The sequence below is a fragment of the Erinaceus europaeus genome, chromosome 4 (assembly GCF_950295315.1).
Source record: "Erinaceus europaeus chromosome 4, mEriEur2.1, whole genome shotgun sequence".
Taxonomy (NCBI): Eukaryota; Metazoa; Chordata; class Mammalia; order Eulipotyphla; family Erinaceidae; genus Erinaceus; species Erinaceus europaeus.
This window is the reverse complement of record NC_080165.1, coordinates 37303570-37317009: the sequence shown is the minus strand read 5'-3', so window position 1 is coordinate 37317009 and position 13440 is coordinate 37303570. Positions and strand designations below refer to the sequence as shown.

The window sequence follows — 13440 nt, the reverse complement described above, 5'->3', positions numbered from 1 at the left end:
TTAAACTAAAAAGAAAATTGATAGGTCAGACTTCTGCCAGATGTTAGATGGGCTGGGACTCTTGAGATGTAAAGTCTTTGAAGAAATACTTATTTTTTAAAATGCACAGACAGATTGTAGTTCCAATCAAAATTTTGAGGAAACTTTTGAAATCACACTGTAGCTATTTTTTCCCAAATTTCTCAGCTTTCTTCACACTTATTTGTGTAAATCAAATATAAAAGAACATGATGTTACCCTTTTGTAATATTTTGTTTGTTTACAACAGTGATCTGCCACTTCTGTTTGGGTCTTACATTTAAATCCAGGATACAACTAAAAATTATTCAGATGTAATTAACGTAAGAGAGAAACCTAAGTAGACTAGAAACTAGACAGTGTTTACTTTATTATTACCTATATAACATTGAAACTTCAATTTAATTATTTGTTGGCTTGATATAGTTTCATTTAATAAAAAAATATTAACTTCCAGAATATTCTAGTTTCCACAATATGAAGATCAAGCTGAGTATGGATATCATTTTGTAGCAGTCACCACAGTTTCAGAGTTACATTTCTTTTAACCACTTCCTCAGTACCTAGCATATGTCTGATACAGTGAGTACTCAATAAAAATTAATGAAGGGGAATTACTGTCTAACAAAATGTCACTGAGATTCCAAATCACCAGGAAGTATTCACTTTTGACCTACATGATGCATGTCATAAAAATAGGACTATGGTTTCTTGGAATTAATGTTTTCAAAGAGTACTTATATGCATAGAAAAATTAATTTACAGTAAACTGCATTTTAGAAAATGCCAGTTGGAGTTTTTTGTCTTTACTTATTATTGTTTCCTCCTATCTGATGATGCCTCCTGTCATTTTTATGGCTTGCATCAGATGATTGACAGAATATGTGTGAAAGTACAAGATCATCTCAACTCTTTACGGAACTGTGGAGGGGAGGCTGTTCAGGAAGATTTAAAATCAGCGGAAAGACTCATGCGTGATGCTAAGAACTCTAAAACAGTGAGTTCCACTTAAAGCAATATATGTTTAAATGTTACTAAAAGCTTCCTTGAAATTTAATTTAAGGAACTAACTCCAACTTTCTTTACTTTTCTTTTTCTTTTTTTTTTTTTTGTGAGTTACTCAGCCTTTCTTTTTTTTTAAATTTTTTTATTTAAGAAAGGATTAATGAACAAAAACATAAGGTAGGAAGGGTACAACTCCACACAATTCCCACCACCCAATCTCCATAACCCACTGCCTCCCATGATAGCTTTCCCATTCTCTAGCCCTCTGGGAGCATGGACCCAGGGTCATTGAGGGTTGCAGAAGGTAGAAGGTCTGGCTTCTGTAATTGCTTCCCCGCTGAACATGGGCGTTGACTGGTCGGTCCATACTCCCAGTCTGCCTCTCTCTTTCCCTAGTAAGGTGTGTCTCTGGGGAAGCTGAGCTCCAGGACACATTGGTGGGGTCTTCAATCCAGGGAAGCCCGGCCAGCATCTGGTGGCATCTGGAACCTGGTGATTGAAAAGAGAGTTAACATACGAAGCCAAACAATTTGTTGAGCAATCATGGATCCCAAGCTTGGAATAGTGGAGATGAAGTGTTAGGGAGGTACTCACTGCAAACTCTAGTGTACTTCTGCTTTCAGTTATATATTTTGCAGTAGTTTATGGATATGTGTGCACATAAGCTCTCTCTCACAGAAACTGGTGTATATCTAGGTTATGGGACTTTCAGAAGGCTAGACATGGACCTTCCATATGATCCAGTAATTCCTCTCCTGGGGTTATACCCCAAGGACTCCATAACACCCAACCAAAAAGAGGTGTGTACTCCTATGTTCATAGCAGCACAATTCATAATAGCTAAAACCTGGAAGCAACCCAGGTGCCCAACAGGAGATGAGTGGCTGAGAAAGCTGTGGTATATATACACAATGGAATACTATGCAGCTATCAAAAACAATGAACCCACCTTCTCTGACCCATCTTGGACAGAGCTAGAAGGAATAATGTTAAGTGAGCTAAGTCAGAAAGATAAAGATGAGTATGGGATGATTCCACTCATCAACAGAAGTTGACTAAGATCTGAAAGGGAAACTAAAAGCAGGACCTGATCAAATTGTAAGTAGGGCACCAAAGTAAAAACCCAGTGGTGAGGGGTAGACATGCAGCTTCCTGGGACAGTGGGGGGTGGGAGTGGGCGGGAGGGATGGGTCACAGTCCTTTGGTGGTGGGAATGGTGTTTATGTACACTCCTAGCAAAATGTAGACATATAAATCAGTAGTTAATTAATATGAGAGGGGGAAAATCAATTGATGTCTCAAAGTTTCTCAAAACACAAACTGAATCTTTTTAATATATAGGCTGTGTATTTGATATGCGGACTCTCTCAAAAGCCTTTCTTTACTTTTCTACTAAACTCTAAGGTTATTCCCAAGTTGCAAAATAAAATTTAATCAATATATTGTCTCCTATACCTATGCTAATGACCAATAATAAAACATGGTGAATAAAAAAAACAAACAAAAGCAAAATAAGTACCAGCTTATTTTAAATTATTTTACTTCCAAATTGAGGATGAAATTCCCACTCTTGTCACTTTTAAAAAAAAGTTGATCTCAAATTAAAATTTAATCCTCAAAGTGTGAGTTAGTAAAAGGACTAAGAGTAAATCAAAAAACTAAGGATCTGTCTTTACTCTATTATGAGAATTTCAATCACTTGAGTATTATGAGTTAGAAGGAACACTGCAGATTTGTCAAATACACTCAAACCCCAGATAAGAACATTACAGGCACAAAGGAGTAATGAATGTATTGTGCCTGTGATTTCAAAGCTGGACTTGAGTGAGTTTATTTAATTGAAGTAGCATTAAGGTATAACATTATATAATGTCAGCATTATTGAATAACAAGATGCATATGGTCTACATTAAGTTCACCGCTAAACATTTCTTTTTCATTTTTTTATTTGTTTTTATTTATAAAAAGGAAACACTGAAAAAAACATAGGATAAGAGGGGTACAACTCCATGCAGTTCCCACCACCAGAACTCCATATCCCATCACCTTCCCTGATAGCTTTCCTATTCTTTATCCCTCTGGGAGTATGGACCTGGGGTCATTATGGGGTACAGAAGGTGGGAGGTCTGGCTTCTGTAATTGCTTCCCTGCTGAACATGGGTGTTGACAGGTCGATCCATACTCCCAGCCTGCCTCTCTCTTTACTTAGTGGGGTGGGTCTCTGGGGAATCAGAGCTCCAGGACAAATTGGTGGGGTTGTCTGTCCAGGGAAGTCTGGTTGGCATCATGGTAGTATCTGGAACCTGGTGGCTAAAAAGAGAGTTAACATATAAAGCCAAACAAATTGTTGACTAATCATGAACCTAAAGGCTGGAATAGTTCAGATGAAGAGTTGGGGGGGGGGGGTCTCCGTTTTACATTTCTTTCTTATACCATGCATTTTGGACCCAGGTTTATTTATTTGTACAAAGAACCTTTGATTAAGAACAGATAATCTCTAGACTTTCTTCACTTGTTTGTTACTGAGTGCAATGATTTCTGTATTTAAATATCTGTGTAATTGCAGAGAGGTTTCTTTGCTTTTTTCTTCCAGTTGTTACCGAATTTATACCATGTTGGTGGTGCTTCTTGGGCAGGAGCCAGTGGCTTATTATCCAGCCCAATTCAGGAGACACTGGAATCAATGGCTGGAGAAGTTACAAGAGTTGTAGATGAACAACTAAAGGTTTGTAGGTTTTATCATGTTGGGAAATAGAAGTAATCATTATGACTTACCAATGTGTCATAGTATTTCATATCATAGTGGCATATTTTATAGGTTTGTGTGTGTGTGCACATATGGCAAAAATTGAATGTTGTATTTTCACCATCTTTTATAAGTATTGAAAAAAAATCTTGGATAATAATATCAAGTAAAGTTTTCCAGATTCAGTTTAATTTGATGGTAAATTGCTAAATGTACTTAATTTGTGATAGATTGTCACTGACAAGGGAATGATTAGTTTCCATTCATTCAAGCAGAAAGAGTCTGTCTCCTTTAGGGGAAAAAAATTCTGCTTTTAAATTTAATTTTCAGAATGGGAAAGATGCCTGGATGCTATTTCTGAAGAGAATAGGTAAATAGAGTCCTTGTAAAGAGCTTGTTGAAAGACTAGGAATGGGATTTTATAATGAAGTTACAATGAAGCTTCCCAAAGTAGCAAAGACCTGTCTACAGGCTCATTCTTTGAGACATAAAAAGGAAAGGAGAGAGGAAAGAAGGCAGGGAGGGAGAGTGAGGGATAGATATAGAGATTAGAGACGGAAGGAAGAGATAGACACTGAAGTTCAAATAGGGTAATCCTAGAGCAGCTTTCTTACAAGGTTACTCTAAAAGCAATGAAACCAAAAGAAACTCCACATTCAGAAAAATTTCATCATTTCCAGACCATCTGTCCAAGAATGGTTTATAAAAATATACCCAGATTTCTGTAAGTACTTGATATTTTTTTTCTGAGACCTTAATTGCTGCAGCCTAGAAGGATTTGATGTACAATTCAAAGACAACTTGGCAGTATGCTAATTATTATTTGTAAACTAAGTTAATGAGTAAGAAAGTGTAGATCACATAGAAGTTTAAATCTTTGTGCTCTGTACATATAATGTAGAGAATCTGTGTCACTTTAATTTTATTTAACCATGTTTGTATCCAACTTAAACAGAGATAAAGGAGTAGGAAAGGACTGGTAATTTTAGAGTTTTGTTTGGAGTTTTTATTTTTCTCCTCCATGAAATATGAAATATGTAAGAAGGATACTTTTTTTTAAAAGATTTTATTTATTTATGAGAAAGATAGGAGGAGAGAGAAAGAACCAGACATCTGGCACATGTGCTGCCGGGGATCAAACTCGGGACCTCATGCTTGAGAGTCCAAAGCTTTACCACTGCACCACCTCCTGGACCACAGAGGATACTTTTAAAAATATTTTCTAAAACAAAATAATCTTGTTACTTGATAATTTCTTATTGCTAGAAAATAGAACTTACTCATTGTGGAAAACTTAAACAGTATCATCAAGTATTAAAAACTAAAATAAAAAATACTTGAAATCCAAGATGAATTATATATATATATATATATATACACACACACACACACACACATATATATATTTCTTAGTAGCTCAGTGAATTTTCAGAGGTTCTGTGTCTGCACACGTAATTTCATATATATTTGATCATACCTTAATACTGATTAGTAGGCTTTCATATTCATTACAGTATCATCACAATTTTTGACTGGAGTGGGACAGATAGCTTAGCAGGTAGGGCACATACCATGTCATTTGCACAGGTCAGGTTTGAGCCCCAGCATCTCATGGGAGGTACTGTGACTCTAGAGGAAGCTCTGGTGTTTTGATGTTGGTCTTTCTCTTGTTCTCGCTCTCTTTCTTTCTGAATGAATGAAGTAGTCAAGAATATTGACATCATGCCAGAGCTTAGTCAGCACTGAAAAAAAAAAGGTCTAGATTAGCAAATAATATATTTTTATATTTATTTATTTATTTACCAGAGCACTACTCAGCTCTGGCTTATGGTGGTGCAGGGACTTTGCCTTGGACTTTGGAGCCTAGACATGGAAGTCTTTGGATAACCATTATACTATCCCCTTGCCCCCTGCCAGAAAATGTTTACATAGTATTTTTTTTTCTTCATTGTATAGATATTCCATTATATTGGAAAACCTTAATCCTCTGACATTTCTCTTGTTTACTTACATCTATAGTAAGTACTTCATTCATGATACTTCCCCCCCCCCCTTTTATATAGAGACAGCGATAGAAAGAAAGAAACCTAAATACTGATACTTCCTTCAGTGTGCTGGGGCAGGGCTTAAACCTGAGTCATGCACATGATGAAGTGCACTATTCAGGTCAACTATTTCACAAGAATCTCTGATACCTTTGGTCACTAGGTTGGGGAGGGAGATGTTCCTCTACCAAATAGTTCAGTATGTCACCTGCTGGGTGTTCTACAGTTTTACTCAACTTTATCACTAATTACCTAGAGATGATGCCAGATTCCCCAGGTTTAGAACTTGATCTCACAAGACTGTCGTGTCTCCACTTCAGATGTCTGGCCAATTAGCTGTGAATCAGAGATTCCCACAATCTCTCCTGCTTTGATTTCTTTGCTAGACTGACTCATAGAATTCAAAGAAACATAATTTATATTTACCAGTTTACTAAAGGATGTGATAAAGAGTACAGATTAACAGTCAGATGTAGAGCTACATGGGACAAGATCTGTGGGAAGGGCCCTGGTGCTTCCATGCCCACTCTGGAGGTATTATTCCCAAAAGCTAGAACCTAAAAGCTTTTCAAGAACTCCACTCTTTGGGGATTTTATGAAATGCTTATCATTAATAGTTCATCTTCCTTCTCATTAGAATAGAGGGTGGTGCTGAAAAACATCTTGCTTGGATTTTCCACTGACCAGTTCTTATCAAGAAATACACCCAAAGTTGCTTCATTAGAACGACATTTCTGTCAAGCAGGAAACTCCAGTTATTTCAGGAGCCCTGTGACAGGAATCAGAATAGATCAAATATTGGAACAAAACGTGCTCTAAATGCTCTTACGACTTAGGATATTAGAAGGATTTTGAAGAGTAATTTACTTTCTAATTTCTGCTTAATTCTACTAGAGCAAATGTCTACAGTTTGTGTGTGTGTGTATGTGTGTGTGTGTGTGTTTCCTACTTTCATAGTTTTTTTGCTTATTGCTTCCTATTTGTGTAGGCACTTGTTTTGCCACCTCTTCACCTATACCTATATCACTTGCTGATATTTATCAGTGTAGTGGGTTAAAAACCCCACTATGTCTTCTTTAATAAATGATGATAAAATAATTTTATTATGCATGTCTTCTTTTGCAAATTGTATATTTATATCTATTGTCTATATTTTTAAGTACATTTTAGAACTTATTACATTTAAAGAGTTGACTAATACTTATGAACATCAAACACTGAAACAGGAGCTTCCCTGTCATACAGCTTCTACTGTCAATTGTTTCAACTGGTTTAAGCCACAAACCCAGTGATATTCATTTCCTTCACAAGGCATCAAATCTTAGAATTAACTCTTGCCATTTAAATTTCTTTACAACTTCGGGTAATGTAAATATATTTTGAACCAGTTTCTTTTTTTCCTGTAAATAGACACTCCCCACATGTTTTATGCTGACCTCTCTAGCCCCTTGTCAATGTTGTAAGTGTTCTTCATCCATCACAGTTTCCTTATTTGCAAGTGTCATGACATGTTTTTCTCTTGACCTCACTGTCTCTCAAATCCCAGACTCTCAAATGGTCTGTTTTTTCTCTTCCTCACTCTCTTGGTTTTGATGCATTCTCTTGTTTTTTTCCCTTTGGGGACATCTGGCATGGATCATAGTGGATCCTCACCCACAGTTCCATTAATTCAGTGCTACTTGTTAATTTTCTTTTAACTGGATGTGCATTTTGATATTTCAGTAGAGGCACTTTGCTTTCTGTTTTCTTCTAGTTTGCCTGACAAATAATATCATTTCACTATTTTAAAATATTCCTCATTTGTCCTTAATTATGTAGCCTTGATTTTCTTCAAATTATGTAAGAAAAACATTGTTTTGTTTTTTTTTTACTGCAACCAATATTCTTTTTTTTTTTTTTTAACTAAACTGTTGTCCTTATTCATTTAATAATCAAATTTTCCTGGTTGGGAGGTTTCTTTCTCTGTTTCTCAAATTCTCTAAAGCTAACATCATGCTGGCAAAGTTAAAAATGAATTGCTTATTTTTAAAAAAATAATATTTTGTTATAGTAAATTTTTTTTTAAAAAATGGGGCAAAGAAGCCTTGATTTATGTTCTTGGTAAGTTGTTTGTTCTGAACAAGTCACTTAACTTGTTAGAGTGAGCTTCCTTATGCAAGGTTATCTTGCTCTTGCTCTAAGAGCAGGATAATTCTTTTCTTAATATTCAGTGATCTGTATCATGGTCAGGAAAAGGCATTTTGAATACTGGAGGAGAATAAGTTCAAATAGTTCTTTGAACCATTTAAAAATATTATTTCAGAAAATAAAGCAAATGAAAAATGAGTCAGTCTTAGCAAACTTCCTGGGGAAGAAAGCAGTAAGTTTAGAGGAATTACTTCTTTAAAAAGAGATGGCTTTTCTCTGAACTGGTCTGTTTTAGGCCATTGCCTGTTTTACTGTGTTTTGATCATAACATTTTTTTTTTTTGCCTCCAGGGTTATTGCTGGGGCTCAGTGCCTGCACCATGAATCCACTGCAAGAGGCCATTTTTTCCCCTTTTGTTGCCCTTGTTGTTGTAGCCTTGTTGTGGTTATTATTGTTGTTGTTGATGCCTTTCATTGTTGGATAGGATGGAGAGAGGAGGGGAAGACAGAGAGGGGGAGAGAAAGACAGACACCTGCAGACCTGCTTCATGGCTTGTGAAGTGACTCCCCTGCAGGTGGGGAGCCAGGGCTTGAATCGGGATCCTTACTCCAGTCCTTGCGCTTTGCGCCACAGGTGCTTAACCTGCTGCGCTAGCCCCCGACTCCCTGATCATAACATTTTTTACTCCTGAAGTTAAAATAGATGGATAAGTGGATTTGAATGTTTTATCATAAAGTAACCTTTTCTTTTTTTTTAAAATATTTATTTATTCCCTTTTGTTGTCCTTGTTGTTTTATTGTTGTAGTTATTATTGATGTCATTGTTGTTGGATAGGACAGAGAGAAATGGAGAGAGGAAGGGAAGACAGAGAGGGGGAGAGAAAGATAGACACCTGCAGACCTGCTTCACCACCTGTGAGGTGACTCCCCTGCAGGTGGGGAGCCGGGGGCTCGAACCAGGATCCTTATACAGGTCCTTGTGCTTCGCGCCACCTGCGCTTAACCCGCTGCTCTACCACCCAACTCCCAAAGTAACCTTTTCTTTTCCTTTTCTGGTAACTTTTAGATTATCTGTTTTCAGCCTTGAATGCTATTGATTTCACTCAGGGTTCAAACTCCCTTGGTAGGAGAAAGGAGAAGTGGGAGCATGTTGCACTAATCTTTTCCTGGTAGAATATCCAGGTAGAAACTTTTACTAGGCTATAATACATCTGTATTATATAGGTGGGTATTAATGGGCCTTTGGTTGAGAATTCATTGCCAAATAGGTAGTGATCTGAAGCTGTGGATATACAAAAAGCCATGGACTTAGAAAGCAATACTCTACAGACATGATCCGGGGGACTGGGTGCAAGAAATAACAGTGGTTTCTTTGCTGATTTACCCTGTCATCCTTTCTGATGTTTTTTTACCAACCCTGCTACCATGAGTCACCCTTGCAGCTTAAGGTAGCATTACTTCACAGGAAAAAGGTACACAAATAGTAGGCACTGAAGAGCTAGGAAAGTGATGCCCTTTTGAACATTGGAGGTAGACATTAGAAGGCCAGAGTAGGAAACTTGAATGGGCACTGAAGTATCATCTCACCTCATCCAATAACTAGATGAGTGACCACAGCTAAGTCACTTATCTCCTCCAAACCTTAATTTCTTCATTTATAAATGGGCTTGTTCAAATCTACTTCACTCAGAGTTGTTACATTGGTCAAAGGAAATAGAATTACTTTGTAGAATATAAAGTACTGTATTATAATATTGTTGGTAAGTGCTGGTGACCTAGAAAAGAGCTGCAGGCAATACATATAAGATGTAGCAGTAAGGGACTAACTGAAAAGTACTTGTTGAATTATATATGAGAGTCATATTAATTTAGAGGTCATATGACATGGACTGTGTAGTTTAGGGTAGCTTTGCTCACTTCATCAGAGATTTGGGGAAGGGGACCCTATATGGTCAACTACCCTGAGCTTATTGGGATGATCTTATAATTTGTGTCAAAGTAACAAGTTTTAATATTATATTGTGATATTTTCTACTGTAATTATTTTTATAATCTCTTTAGCTGTTGAAATAAAGAACCCTGGACTGCAATTTTGAAAATTATGTTATTTTCCTTAGCTCCATACTTTCCATCAACCAAATAGAGACTTATTTGGCTACAACCCTGATTATAATAAATTTCACTTTTCTGCACAGAGCCTACAATTTTCTTTATTTCAGTGCAGTTTTATATGAACATATTTCCCATTGAAAGATATTTGTTGAGGGGGCCAGGTGGTGGTACACCTAGTTAAGCATACATATTACCTTGTACAAGAAACTGGTTCAAGCTCCCACTCCCCACTGCAGTAGGGGGAATGCTTCACAAGTAGTAAGGCAGGTCTGTCTGTCTTTCTCTCTCCCTGTCTTCCCTTCCCCTCCCAATTTCTCTCTGTCCTATCAAGGACAATAGCAGGGGTGAGGAGAAAGGGTAAAATGGCCACCAGGAGCAGTGGATTCATAATGTTAGCACTGGTGCCCAGCAATAACCCTGATGGCAAAAATTAATTAATTAAAATAAATACATATGAATTAAATGCCTATGTGAAGTGAAAATTCCTTTTTTGTTGGGTGTAATTTAAGCAGTCATGGATTTGTGGAACAGAAAGGGACCTTAGAAATGATTTTTTTAATGTTTCTTTTTTAATTTTTTTATATTAGCTTTATTTATTTATTGGATAGGTACAGCCAGAAATTGAGAGAGGATGGTGTAATAGAGAGGGAGAGAGACACCTGCAGCCCTGCTTCACCACTCATGAAGCTTTCCCCCTGCAGGTGGGGACCAGGGGGAAATCCTTTCGCACTGTAACATGTGCGCTCAAGCAGGTGCATCACCACCTGGCCCCCTAGAAATAATTTTAAAGTGATGTTAAGGAGATTTGCAAAGGTTTCTTTTCCTAAAACTAGTGTTTCTTAGAAATCTTATGTTGGAACTTAGCTTGGAAGCCATATCTCTCTTTAGACCTAAGATCTATACCAACTGAATTAGCACTATCACTCAGGCTAACCTTTTAACAAGTCAGATATATTAATGAACGTAGCAGTATTGATACCTGAGGCCATTGTTGGGTGGAATGTTGTACTGCTACTCACTCTAAAACAGTATATTTGTTCTCATGCCAGAAAGGAAAAGAAGGTCTTAAGATGACTTTATTTGTATTCCATTTAACTTTCTTAGAATAACTTAATAGATCAGTGACTAGAAGAGTGCTGTGAAGATGAATAACTCTCCTGTTTTTCACAAGATCTTCATAAACCCGCTGTTTCTGTACAGTTCATCCCAAAGCATCTGAGAGGCTTTATTAGTAGAAGTGTAAGTGTGTGTGTGTGTGTGTGTGTGTGTGTGTCACTTGCATATGAATTTATGGGCAGACTGACCACTGCATAAGATTTTTACAACAATGCTGCATTAATCCTTATTCACATTAGAATAGTAATGAGGTAGCCTGATTCTCAGAAAGGGGGATCTTGTCATCCTGAGTAGAACTTTGAAATCTGATGAATAATAGTATCTGTGATACACTGAGCTTGTATTGTCTGCTCACTGCTATACTATACTGAACACTCTACTTCTGTAACAGTTTGTCATTATTCCTCTGCACTGTGACAAGGCAAGAAAATTTAGAGAACAGTAACATAGACCAAAACCACACAGCTAGGATTCAAATTTAAGTCTGACACTAATTTCAGTGCTCTTTCTTTGCACATCCACCAGCCATATTATTTATCTCAGGCAAGTCATATAGCTTCCCTGAACTCATGTTAAAAAAATAAAATGTGTATAGGATTTTTCAAATTCATTAATGTTACAAAAGTATGTTTTGACTGTTATTAATGGTATTTGTATAATGCTCTAAGCATTTTGTATGTTGCTATTTATGATTTTTATTATTATAAGAATTATAATGTTACAGATTACTAAAGCATTTGTTTTAGAGTGGAAGTCATTTCTATGGCTTTCTACTATTGCTGTTTGATAGATCTTTTTGAATTCTCATCCTAATTTTGAGTTTTCTGTGATTTGCAAAATTGTACAGGGGTTCAGATGGATTTCTTTATTAGGAATATTTTATTTCCTAGTGCCAGAGAGAACAATCTGGTATGGCAAGTTGTCACATAAAAACTTAATACATGCCTTTTTAAGTTTTTATGTTGAATGCCTTTGTGCCAAGTATAGCTATCATGTCATAACACTTGAGATGCAGCATGAATGTTAGGTGGATCTGCTAAATGTCTGATTTAAAGTGATTACCCAAGATCAGTAATCACCCAACAGTTACATGCCACGCTGGGACAGCTCAGAATCATTGATGGCATCCAAGCACTCTGTGTGTCCATATTCTCTGAATTGGGCTGAGGAATCTTATATAAGCACCTTTCAGTTTTATGGCAGGCACTTCTAGTACGATGTCATCATCTCTTCCCTCTGCTTGTGCTGCATTGCAGGCTTTGCTTGAGTCCATGGTTGATGCTGCCGAGAATCTTTGTCCCAATGTGATGAAAAAAGCCCACATTCGACAAGACTTGATTCATGCCAGCACTGAAAAAATATCCATCCCTCGTACTTTTGTTAAAAATGTTCTGTTGGAGCAGTCTGGAATTGATATCCTTAACAAAATTAGGTAGGTTTGTAATTTCAATAAACCTAGGATCTATAGTTTCTGTGAATACTGTCAAGGAAGCTATAAAGAGTGTTTTTGTGGGCTTTATTCATATGTAATGTGTATCAGCATGTCTAATAAGAAGCGACTGTATATAAACATAGCTGTGTGTAAATGCATATGTTTAGTACACTTCCAAAATAAGGTGAGCACTGATATGCCTGTATTACTGAAGAGCATATAGTTAGTTATCTGCTTCTTTTAAAGGATTTAGACCCACCTGCAGGGGAGTCGCTTCACAGGCGGTGAAGCAGGTCTGCAGGTGTCTTATCTTTCTCTCCTCCTCTCTGTCTTCCCCTCCTCTCTCCATTTCTCTCTGTCCTATCCCACAACGACAACAACAATAATAACTACAACAATAAAACAACAAGGGCAAGAAAAGGGAATAAATAAATAAAATAAACTTAAAAAAAGGATTTAGAGAGTGTACTACATGTTTATAATGCTTTTTTTCCCTCAGCGTCTTAAGTTTGTCTTAACACACTTATAAGCCACAAATTGAGGCCAGTCTGCTTTCTGTCACCATGCTACTGTAAACAAATGCAGATTTATAAATAGGCAGAGTAGCCTACTATAACCTCATCTTAGTTTCCTTCTGGGTTCTTGGTGGGTTTGGGATACTACATGTGTGTTAACAGTACTCAGGAGTATTTACATGGATTCCATATGGTATAGCTTGAAAAATATTCCAAGATATAAATATTCTAAGGTGATATCACCAACAGACTCTTCTGAGCTTTTATTCAGAAACTCTAGGGTGAATACTAGTATTAAGCTATAATCAGCTAATTTTCATTATGC

General features: G+C 36.8%; 1 protein-coding gene across 6 annotated transcripts in view; it reads left to right on the top strand.

Moving 5' to 3' along the window:
* The window catches only part of CARMIL1 (capping protein regulator and myosin 1 linker 1), a 332859-nt gene that overhangs the window by 249506 nt on the left and 69913 nt on the right, over positions 1–13440 (top strand). For all 6 annotated transcript variants that reach the window (XM_060189278.1, XM_060189277.1, XM_016189509.2 and 3 more), the window contains exons 25-27: positions 887–1015; positions 3617–3748; positions 12425–12600. In XM_060189278.1, coding sequence (XP_060045261.1) covers positions 887–1015; positions 3617–3748; positions 12425–12600 — 437 coding nt within the window. The remainder of the gene's footprint in view (positions 1–886; positions 1016–3616; positions 3749–12424; positions 12601–13440) is intronic.